We start from the raw sequence: 12,151 nt of genomic DNA, 5'->3' as shown, positions 1-12,151 counted from the left end.
AAACCATCGCCTTCACTTTAAACAAAAGAATGAATCTAGTTTTAGGAGGAAAGGGAGAATGTATTTTATATGCGGCAACACAAACTGATATCCCTTCAAAATGCCTGGCCTGGTACAGAATAGGTATGCATCAAAGTGTAACCTTAAAAAGACTGTGTGTCAGCACCCTGGGATGGCAGGAAGTTCAGTGCCTGGCTCCTCATGGTTAGTTGTGTTCTCTTAGACATAGGAAACAGGAGGCAGAAGTTCCTATTTATAGTAGCACCATCCCACCCCCTTCCCAACTCCCAGTGTCCTCTCCACCAGTAATGAATATTCAAGCACCTGGGTCCCACCTGTAAAAGGACCAGAATATACAGAAACCCAAAGGATTCAGCAGGGATGGCTAGCACCAGGTTTTCCTCTAGGGTGTGGCAAACTATAAGCTGCAGGTCAAAAATCTGGCCCTCAGATAAAACAAAACAAAAACTGAGAAGAATGTACAAAGGAGACTGCATTTAGCCTCTAAAGCCTAAAATATGTACTAAATAGCCTCTATATTAAAAGTTTGCTGAACCTGCTCTAGTGAAATCTTTTCATTTTTCTGATGAACAAATCAAGATCTAGTCACTTATCCACCATCAGTTAGTGAGTTGGTAACAGATCCAAGACAGATCTGGGTGGACTGATTCTTAATCCTATGTGTCTTCCATGACATGGTCATGACATGGTGCCCAAGGACGTCAGGGTATGAACATGGCCAACTCAGGAGGGCGTAGATTTATTTCTTCAACAAGTAGTCTGTTCTGATCTACCTTGGTCATAACTCCATAAGCTATTATACTCCTGCAGATTGGCTCTAAGCATATAAGTTGCTTTAGCTTATTCTTGCTCTCTGGAAATCCTCTGTCTACTTTTCCTCTCTCCTTTTCCCCTCTTCTCCCTTTTTGTGCCATCTCCTACTCTGAATCACAGAGCAATGATTTGATTTTAACTTGTATTAGTCAGCTTTCCTTTACTATAACAAATGCCTGAGATAATCAACTAATAAAGAGTAAAGGTTTATTTTGGCTTACAGTATTGGGTTTCAGTCTATGATCCATTGGCCCTGTTGCTTTGAGGCTGTGGATAAACATCATGATAGGAGCACATGCTTCCTTCACAAACAAGGGTCCCAGTATCACCTTCAAGGGCACAAGCCCAGAGACTTCAAAACCTCCCATGAGGCTGCACCTCTTCAGTTAGGTTTTGCCAGCTCCCAATAGCTCCACACTGGGAGCTGAGCCTCTCAGTGGGCTTTGGGAGTACATTCTAGACCTAAACTATGGCATAATCTTTGTCCTTTTTCTTTCCCTTTGCTTTTCAGGTTCACTGTTGGCCTATAATACAACCTCCCACACAGACCAGTCCTCACGACTAAGTGTCAAAGAAGGTAAGTCTGTTTTCTCAAGCACTTGGAATTTTCTTCAGTCCCATACTGTTAAGATTGGGGTGGAAAACTTTAGATCTGCACAGCAACTTCCTTGTTCCACTCAATCTTTTCTGGCATACAAGACAAGAAACCAAAGATTTTCTCACTGTGCCACCAATTGTAAAGGCTACATTGAAGAAGGTTTTGAAATATCTTGTAATGATATCATAAAGATAAAACTTGAAGTTATTATTCCATAAAAGAATATGTGTTGACCCTGAAAAGAAATGAATACTGCCTACTTTCAAAGCTAAAAGTTGGGGGTTTTCTCTTCTGAAGATAATGAAATAAAGATTTCAAGGATTTCAGCACAGCCATCTTTTAAGGTTCTTTTCCTAACAAATTTTAGTGGTATCAATTCATGGTTCAAATGGAGATTTGAGGATTTGATCTAGTCTGGTTTGGTTTGGTTTTATTTGGTTTGGTTCAGAGAGAAAGAAAACTGTCTCAGCAAATTATTTTTGCCAACAAGGATTTAGCACACATCACAATAGCATTTCTCAGCATCTTTATCAAATAATGTCATGAAGATTGGTCCTGACACTGCGTTAAATTTTAACCAAGTGAATAACTCATGATTCCTGGTTAATGGAGGAAAAAATGTGAACAAATAGTTATTAGAAACTAGAGAAGGAGTGAAAAAAATCTTTCTGAGATAAAAGAAAAATTCCATGGAGGAAGGGTTCTTGAGTGGGAGTTTTCAGAATGATAGGAGTATGGCAGCCAAACTCTCTCTCCTCCCCTATTTTCTTTTTTTTTTTTATTAGTTGCTCATGACAATACAATGATCTTGACATATCATACATTTGAATAAATTAACTCACACCTGTCATCGTATAGAATAAAGGCAGGTTTTGGTGTGTGTTGCATATTGCGTAGAGCAGAACAATGTTTTGGAGATGCACCAGGCTCTTCTGAGGGAAGAGACCGTTTGGTTCAGTATCTTCATGGGATGCAGAGAAAACAGAGACCCAAACAGCCCCTGGGTCTTGTCCAAGGCTACATCTTTGATCACACAGGACTTGACATTTGCTGTTAAGAATCTATAATTTAACAATGACCAGAACATTTATTTAATGCAAGAAATATAGATTATAATGAATCTACTTTTAAACATTTGTATTTTTCAATTGTTCCCTTCTTCTCTCCTACCCCACCAAGGGCCAGTCCTGCTTCTGCTATTGTATATTCTTTCCAAATCAGATCTATTGAATCGCATCATGAAAACTGAAGTTGTATTGACTCATTCTACATTCTAAGCCAAACTTGACTTGATGACCTTTTTAACATCAGATTTCAAATGTCTATAAGAGAGAACATCTATTTTTGAGGCAAATATATTTGAGGTCAGGGAAGCTTTGGCTTCCTTTGGGAAAACCACTCTCTCCCCTGAGCCTCAGTTGCCTGTCAAGTGCAGGGGCTGAACTAAGTCAGTAGGAGCCAAGCCTGATTTGGGAGTTCTTATTGAGTCTTACTTATTAAGTTTCATTTCATTTGCAGATTTGGAAGGAAGCAAGAGAGAGACAAAGGAAAGGAATCATTGGAAGGAAGAGGAGGGGGTAGGGAGGGGAGAAAGAAATGAAGGAAAGAATAAAGAAAGGAAGGAGGGAGGCAGTGAAGGAAGTTAAATCTTCCCATTGCTAAATGAAGATTCAAGGTTACAACCTACAGGTAACTGACAAACTCAGAAAGAACCAGTGAGGCTCTGGGGCAGGCAGAGCCAGTGGGAGATTTAGTACTGAGCTTAAAACACAGGTTTTAGTTTGGAAACTGGGTTAGGTAAGTTGAAATGTGTTGTTAACCTAACATGTCCTCTCTGGAGTGTCAACCCTCAGCCCTCTTCTCTGCAACACTGCATCCCTGACCATCTCTGGGAGCACATTTGCAAGGCTTCTGCCTTATTCAGGCTGATTGCAAGAGCAGCCCGCTCTTCCTGGGTAGCAACCCCTCTTCTGAAATGAATTAACCGGAGTATCCAGGCAAACGCACCCAGCCAGGGCCCCATTCAGGTGGTGCTGGGCATTTATCTCCCAGCATCAGCCCTGGCCTCTAGAGTCTATTAAGTCTGGGCTTTGCAGGTGCATCTTTTGTCCCCTATAAAGCTCTCCACTTGAGCCGCCTTGCTCCTCTATCGCCTCCCCCCTGGAGAGATGGTCTGAATCTGTCTGAACAACCCAGCAAGCCACAAAACAAAGTGCATTAGCAAGACAAAGCTTACCAGGCTCCTCTCTCCCTCCCTTTCACCCTCCTCCCCACCTCTCCATCTCTCTTCTCTAATAGCTATGTTTATTTTTTAAAAAAATATTAAATGGAAAAAGAAAAAGGAGACATTCTGCTGCAACCTTGGCTCCATCTTCTTTGAATAATAACACATAGCCCAAGAAAAACTCAGAGTTCAGCAAAAGCACGGGAGCTGGGTGCTGTGGGTGGGTATAGACCTGCACACACATGCACTCCCCAAAGGGCAGGTGCTGGTATCAGGTGCAAAGCAAAGAAGTTGAGGAAAAGATGTCTATTAATGTGTCTTCAAAGAGCTTATCAAATTAGAATGCCTCTTTACTTTAAAATGGCATAATCACTCTTCCAGCTTGCCTTTTAAAATTATAGCTGCAATTCTTAAGGGTTATTTGTTGCCCAGACATTTAAGACTTGGTTTTAAAAATTAATTTATAGCAATCTTTATTATCTTGCACTAAGTATTCTGGAGACATGAATCAGACCCAGCTAGAGTAGGGGTGCTCTCCCCATTTTTGGTCATCCAAGTTAATGCACTTAAATAAATAAATGAGTATGGAAGTAACTATTGCCTATTTGCCAGATCAGGCATAGGGTCACTTCTACAGGATTTTGGAAAAAAGTGGACACTTTCATGTACTTTTCTTTTGAGGCTTGCATCATCCCTGTGAGTTAATTATTGTTATCGCCATTTTATAGATCCATATCAAGTGACTCACAGCTATTCAATGGCAGAGTAGGGACTCAAATTCAGGTTACAGGACTAAAAGTCCCTTAGTCCCTAAATGCTGATTTCACAGAAGTGAAGCAGAATAGTGGCTACTAGAGGCTGGGAAAGGTGTGGAGAGAGGATTGCTGATGGGTCCAGGGGTATAGTTGGAGAGGAGGAATAGCATAGTAGGCTAACTAGGGTTGATATCAATTAATTGAATATTACAAAATAGCTAGTAGAGAGGATATTGAATAATACAAATCCTCAATATAAATAATGGTAAATGTTTGAGGTGATGGATGTGCCAATTACCCTGATCTGATCAGTGCACAATGTATAACCTATATTGAAATGTCACTCTGTACTCCATAAATATGTACAATTATTTTGCATCATTTAAAATTTTTCAAAAAATTAAATGCCCCTTTTCAGATGGTCTTCCTAATGAATAGGCATTTCCTTCTAGTTGCCTTTTCATAAAAACAATACCTAGCCTCAATATAATTTGAACAAAAAGATGAATTTTTTTTTTTGCATTCTTTTTCTGGCCCTGCAGTTTCCCAGGGTCACCTCCAGCTACATGCCTAAGAGTTCTCATTTTCTGAAGATGAACTCATACACAACCTCTGCTTAGCAACACCCTCTGGTCCTGACTTCACAAAGGAACACGTGGAGATCTTTGTAAAACACTGAGCCCTAGGACAGATATTAATACAACTCCAGTCATAGGAGACACCTAGAACAGTCAAATTAAAAGAGATGGAAAGTACATGAAGGTTACCAGAGGTTCAGGAAGGAGAGTGCCACTGAACTATACACTTAAAAGTGGTTGAAATGGCAAAATTTGGATCATACATGTTTTGCTAAAGCAAAAAAAAAAAAAAAAAAAGAAAAGAAAAATTAAAAATCCTGGCCCAAACATGACGGATTAATTCTGAATCTCCAGGAGTGCCTATGAGGCCTTAGAATTTGTTTTTTAAAGTTCTCCAGGTTACTCCTGCCCTGCAGCCAGCTTAAAGCCCTGCTTTGTAGTACACAGACATGCCAGAAAGAGGGTAAGGAGACGGACTCATCTCAGAGCCAGACCAGGTGATTTTGGAGATACACTGGGATGTTGATCTTGACCTTGTTTGTCCCCACATCATCCCAAACCCAGAACCTATGGATATATTGATAAAACCATGGGGGGAGTGAAGGGACCACTTGAGCATGCTTAGGTTTTCCATCACTGTTATTGATGATGATATACTCATTACCAATTTTGACATCTTTATATTCATTCAGCACTTCACATTTTAGAAATCTCATTCTGCTACATCTCTATTTGGTCCTTTAAAAAGGAGATATTGTATTGCATACTTGATTTTACAGGACACTGAGGTTCTAGAAGTTAAGTGATCTATCCAAGTATTTATGGTCCCAGAGCTACTAACTCTGTGCTTCCTTCTCTCAGGTTCTCCAGGCTGCAGACCTGAGCACGCTGCTCTGATAGCAGGTCAGAGCTTCTCTGTTTTTCTGGGGAAACCCAGCCTGGGGGCCTTCCCAGAGTGCTCAGCTGGAATAGCAGTAGGCAAGAATCAGCAGATGTCTTCTTTAGGGCTGCTGTGCACGCCTAAGCCCTCATTTCCTTAGCTCCTCATGCCGAATCTGTTTAAATACCTCTGACTCCCCAGAAGACAGAGGATATTGAGCTCTTTGTTTATTAACTCCTGGAACTCATAAACCCAACAAGGGCCAGCAGTGCGCTGAGCTGCTAGCCCCAGCCTGGGAGCATTTCAGAACCTGCTTCTGAGTCAAAAACCAAAAACCTCGGCCCACTGAGGGTAGATTGTCTGCCTGCAGAATCACCATCATCAGCAATTGCCTTAGCTAATGGATAAAAAGTCTGTCTCTACTGGCTAAGAATGGAAAGGAGAGGGGGCTGGGAAGGGGGGAAGAAATTACCTCTCTGTGTTCTCTATAGTAAACCTAACTTGGACTGAAGACCAGGCTAACAAGTGCCTTGCTTCTCTCAAAGAGATTTCTTGATGGCAGGGGCTGTGAATATACTAACAGCCCCCTCTTTGCAGCCCTTTGTTGTTTGCAGAGTGTTTTATTGTCTATTAATTCATCGGTGCAGAGCCCTTCTGCCAACACCAACACCATGAAACAGCAAGGCTGTACTGTTATTATACCCATTTTGTAGATAATGAAAACAAGGCTCAGAGCTAACAGCATTTCTTAGAAGTAACCCCAAGTCTTAGGTTCTTTTCTCCCTCCAGGCTGTTTCCCACATTATTATCTCAGCATATTTAATTCAGGCATCTGACAGCTTCTTAAACATTCTTTAATTAATGCCCCAATTTACTAAGGGCAGGTGTTCATCTCATATTTCAATATTACAGCATATTAAGTACTCATGCTCTGGACTCAGACTGTGACTTTGGTTTCCCCATGTATAAAATGAAGATAATTATAGTACCCTTTAAAAGATGATGCAGTACTCATAAATCAGCATAATGTCTGATATATTCAACAAATGTTATAATAAGGCATTATTATCTAGAGTAAAACTTATAATAGTAATTAACATTATTGCAGAAATAAATATGTTTGAGGGTTTACCAGTTGCTAATACTGTGAAGGGCCATAAATGGGTCATGAAGGGCTATGCAGGATACTATATCATGTGTAAGACAACCAGGTGGTTTAAAAATTTATTAGGGAGAGGCACCTATAAAATAGAATAACAAAATTGCATGTAATCAAATATAAAAATGCATGTTACAGATAAGAAGTCCTCTGAGTATACTGAGGGGATGAAAATCAGCAAGTACTTTTTAGTTGAATATCCGCTAGAACAGCTACTCCAAACTTTTTATATGACAGAAGACATCTAAGAGTGAGGTCACACAGGGAGTGAAAACAATTATATGTAAGTCATGTATTGTTAATCTGAAAAACTCTAAAATCTAAATCACTTCTGGTCCCAAGCATTTCAATAAGGGATATTCAATTTCTATAAATATATTTATGCATTGGCAGGTATTGTAGATCTCTGGTACACCTTAGTCAGGAGTGGACCTAAATTCTGGGAGTCATGCCCTCCTATACCTCATTCATTCATTCATTCATTCAGTCTGTCAGTCATTCTTCATTTATTAAGAATCTACTCAGTACAGAACACTAGGCTGAACCCTGAAAATATAGTGAGCCAGTACTGACCCTCAAGAGGCTCTAGTCAAATAGACAGGTAAAGAAGGAAAGAAATACTGTGTGTTGGGATATGAGTGATACATCACCAAATCTTTCCATTCTCCCTGCACTTATATTCTCTGTGGAGGTAACCTCTGTGGTTTAATTTGAGAAGTTATGATGAAAGATGGAGACCTCTAGAAACACACAGTGTAGTAGAGCTAGCGATGGATATCTAAACAAAGTCAGGGTGGACACCAAAGAAACTATGGGTGTGGGTCTGGGTGCATGGAGGACTGTGTCATTTCAGATTGGATCTTGAAGAAGGGAGCCCAGGTGAGTCCCTGTGAGAGCCAGCAAGGCCCACAAATGACATGGATCTGAGGAAGAGAGCCTTGAGGACCTAAGCAACAGTGACTTCCTAGGAACTGGGAGATGGAGGAAGGTTAGATGTTACATTGTGAGACAGGAGGCTCAGCAAAGGAGCTGGGAGCCAGAGATTGGCCTCAAAGTCATCATAGCCAAAGTGGGCAGTGCAGCTACAGAAAGATTGGGGGCAGGTTGTAATTGTTCCGGGAGGGTGATAGGCCCTCAGGGCTTCATTAGCCTTTTCTACTTTTATGTAGCTTTGAAATTTTCCATAACTTTAAAGGATGCCTTGGGAAGTTTTGTTTTGATGAGAGAACATTTAAAGAACAGAGAATCTTGGTTCCCAATGCTATGTACCTAAGGGTCACACAGTGAGAGAGGGCAAAGTGTTTTCAGGTTCAGCACTTTGGAAGGACAGCTTCTGGCAGCATAGTGTGCATTTGTGTGTGCATGGGAAGGCAGTGAGTCTAGAGCTCAGGGCACACATGGCTGGGGGTTTGGGGGGCTCGTGTAGCTCAGTGATGGGGTGATCGACATGGAACATGTGCGCCCAGAGGAAAAGCCCTGTAATACTGTGAGGTAATCTCCTGTTCTTTTCAGGGAGTAAACATCTCCTGTGTAGCAGGTTGTGTGGCTGCACAGTCTCCATCTATATCACCAGATGTGAGGTATAGAGGCCTCACTGGAGAGCCTGCTAAGAACTTTGTCATTATATGTTTTTCCTTTATGATGAAATACCCCTAATTCATTTTTAGCAATAGCAGGGGTGGTTGCTAGATGTGTGTGTGTGTGTGTGTGTGTGTGTGTGTGTGTGTGTGCGTGCGCGCGCAGGCACACACACTATTTCTGTGGTCCAAAGGCAAGATTTATGATTATGGAATAGACAGTAGTTTGCTCTCTCCATTTTAGTTTTAAAAACTGTTTTCCTTTGGAATTCCAGAGCTAATGTTTTGTCTGCTTTCTATCTGACTCTCTTTGGGGAGGGGTGTGTGTGTGTGTGTGTGTGTGTGTCTGTCTGTCTGTCTATCTGTCTGTATGTTTCTTTTTTTTTATCACCAGAGAGAGAAAGAGATTGGGGGGGGGGAGGGGGGGAGGGAGAGAGAGAGAGAGAAAGAGAGGGAGAGGGAGAGGGAAAAAGAGAAACTGGAAACAAAGAATCCTTGTCTCTAAGCCCTAGCAGGCAGGAAACCCCAATCCCGAGGGAATTTATCCAGCCAGCCCTGTCCCGGAGTCAGACTCCAGCCCTCTGAATTCAATTTGACAGCTTGTCTGGGACACTTTCTAAGTAACCATTATCCTTCCTTTCTCTAAGTAAAAGAACTGTTATTCCTTTCCGTGGGTGTGCTGTGTGCACTGTTATTGCACACGTGTGGTTATATGGTGACGGGGACACACTTTCTCTAAATTATTGGAAACAGTTAGCATGTTTTCTAAGACAAGTGTAAATTTGTTCCAGGATAATGAGGCAAAAGACTTTTAGTATTAGGCCATTGCCTCGTTAGAGGCAGTCCTATTTCAGCAGAAGAGAAATTTTGTTGGGGTGTTGGATGTATGCATTTCATTTCTTTGAGAATTCCTTTGAAACTGACACAGACAAAAGTGCCCTCTGATGACCAGTGCCCTTAGTCTCTGCATAGACTGACAGATGATAATTTTGAATAAATGTGTCACCATACATCTTATTGTAATTGAAACTCAAATGTACACTTATGACCGCAGCAAGGCAGAGGTTATGGGGACAGGCAGGCACAATGAGAGGTGACTGCCTAGAGTTCAAAGGGTGCCCTGTTCTGTCTGGAAATGGGGCCATATGAGGCCCTGGTGACTTTGCTGTCATGTTGGGAGGGACTGTGCACAGCCACCCTTCCAGCCTATTTGTATTTGAAGACCATCCAGAGGCAGTTCTGTAGGATCAGTCCAGGCATAAGTTCCAGAACAATCTGGATGACCTTGAAGCTTAGAAATGCCACAGCTTTGCCCAATAGGATTTTTGTATTTTACCTGTTTACATTCTGACCAAAAGATTTGCCCTTCAAATAGGAATTGATTCCTGTAGTCTATCTGTAAGTACAATATGGACTGCTTCAACATTCTCTCCTTGCCTAGTATACTCTTCCTCCCCTGCCTCACCCCCAACCCCACTACAGTCCATATTCTAGGAAACCACACACACCTTTAAAGCTCCAGTCAGATGGTGCTGCCTTGTTTATAGTCCCATCTTCCCCTTCCCCAAGGTGCTTTGAAATCAATTTCATTTGAAAAATGAGGGCTGAAGATGGATAGCAGTCTGATAAATCAAGCTGTACAAATTACAGACAAGCAACCCTCTGTCCTTGTAAGCTTCATAGCTCTGTGGTTCTCAACAAGGAGTAAAAAAGGAAATCAGAGTCATTTGAGGATGCACCTCAAAGACACTTGCCAGGATGTTCAAGGGACCTACCCTGCCCCACCCACCCTCCTGCATAAATTCTGCAGTGTACCTGGTAGGTGAAAAAGCAGGCAGGACATTGGAGCCGAGCACTTGTGTTCTTAGAATAAGCACCTTTTGTTGCTTCTGAAATGTTCTCACCTCTTTGCTCCAGCATTGTGAGCTAGAGTTTTAGTCAGCACTTAATGAAGAAGACTTGTAGCTCCCTAGCTCACATCAGCATCCTTCCTGCCACCATGGGTCTACTTCTTTACCCCCAACCCCTGTGCCAGAAGGCACCAGTCCCAGACCCATTCCTACTGCTCAGAAGTCCCCCTTTAGACCTTCCTCTTTCCTTAGGCATGTCTTCTTCGGTCTTTATGCCTACCAAAGATGCTCTTAGACGCTCCCTGGAGGGGGAAAAAAAAGGACCTGGCAGTACTCATTTGTTCTGCAATGTTAATGACAATGACAACAAATGCATGAGCCCTGATGCGTTTTAATAAAAGGATGTGATTTTGTGTGAGCCTTGAAGGGGTGGGAGAAGGTGTGAGGCTGTGGAAAGGTAGTTGTGGGTGACTTGGCCCCCTGAGCAGGCTTCCAACCAGACTCAGCCTCAGACTACACCTCCCACACAGCTAGGGAGGGGCCCTGAGACTGTAGCGCTCAGAGGCCTGGAGCTCCACTATGCTGATAGACTAGTTTTTCAGTGGCAGTTCATACTTCCGAAGTAGACCTTCCAGGTTTTGCATTCCGAATTCATCTCTAGACTCTGGGCAATGACTATTTCAGTCCTGCCATGTCTACCAAGTTTCACTTTGACTTGGGCTCTCATCCCAGTCCAGATGACAAAGCTAAGACTCAAAATGAAATTGGTCTTAGTTAATGTAGCTGTATCAGCACTGCCATGTGGTCTGGCTTTGTAACTAAATGTGGCCCCTATTGGCTGTGTTCAGGAACAGGAGTCCAAAATACCTTGAAATAAAGGGAGGGTCCATGGGTTTCCAGACAACCCACTGGTGGCCACCTCTTCAAAGACTATCCTAAACATGTTTTGCCTGTATGTTGATTTAGAAATCCCATGATAGGGAGGTAGTTTGGAGCGCAATGGTTATTAGAAAATATAGGCAGTCCTTCATATGCAGGGGTTCCATGTGCACAGATTCAAACAACCACAGACTGAAAATATTTGGGAGAAGAAATGCATCTGTACTGAACATATACAGACTTTTTATTTGTCATTATTCCCTAAATAATACTGTATAATAACTATTTACCTTATATCAGGTACATGAGAAATCCAGAGATGACTTAAGATATATGAGAGAATGTGCATAGGATATATACAAATAATACACCCTTTCAAGTAAGGATTTGAGCATTTGTGGACTTGGAGATGCAAAGCGATGACTATGTTCTTGAAAAGCTTGTTTAGTCCCATGCTCATAAACCAAATTCTCTCTAGCCAGCTATCACATATCCATTATCTGCATAGGTATTTGTCTGTCTATTGTTCTACCTACTATCTATCTGGAGAAAGAGAGACAGAGGAGCTTCTCTCAGGCCAGTCAGGGGTACCAGGGCTCAGGGCATCTTCTCGAGAAAAGCCAAGGTACACATAATATCATTTGCTATTTTCATACCAAAATCTTTCCTAAACTCTTTTCATAGATGTAACAACTTCCTTTCTTCAGGGAAGCCACAATCTAAGATAATAGGGAGCTCTCGTACTGTGAAATATCCCTGTGGAAGAAGGTGAAGTCTTCAAGAAAGAAATCCTGGGGCTACACTAACCAGGACAGGA

At 41.9% G+C, this 12,151-nt stretch overlaps 1 protein-coding gene across 3 annotated transcripts in view; it reads left to right on the top strand.

Moving 5' to 3' along the window:
• FLI1 (Fli-1 proto-oncogene, ETS transcription factor) overlaps positions 1-12,151 on the top strand; it is a 125,463-nt gene that overhangs the window by 94,486 nt on the left and 18,826 nt on the right. For all 3 annotated transcript variants that reach the window (XM_081281546.1, XM_081281545.1, XM_081281544.1), the window contains one exon: positions 1,346-1,411. In XM_081281546.1, the coding sequence (XP_081137672.1) occupies positions 1,346-1,411 (66 nt within the window). The remainder of the gene's footprint in view (positions 1-1,345; positions 1,412-12,151) is intronic.

The sequence above is a fragment of the Spermophilus citellus genome (genome assembly GCF_964194105.1).
Source record: "Spermophilus citellus genome assembly, chromosome: 2".
Taxonomy (NCBI): domain Eukaryota; kingdom Metazoa; phylum Chordata; class Mammalia; order Rodentia; family Sciuridae; genus Spermophilus; species Spermophilus citellus.
Note: the sequence above shows the minus strand (reverse complement) of the source record. Positions and strands in the feature narration are given on the sequence as shown.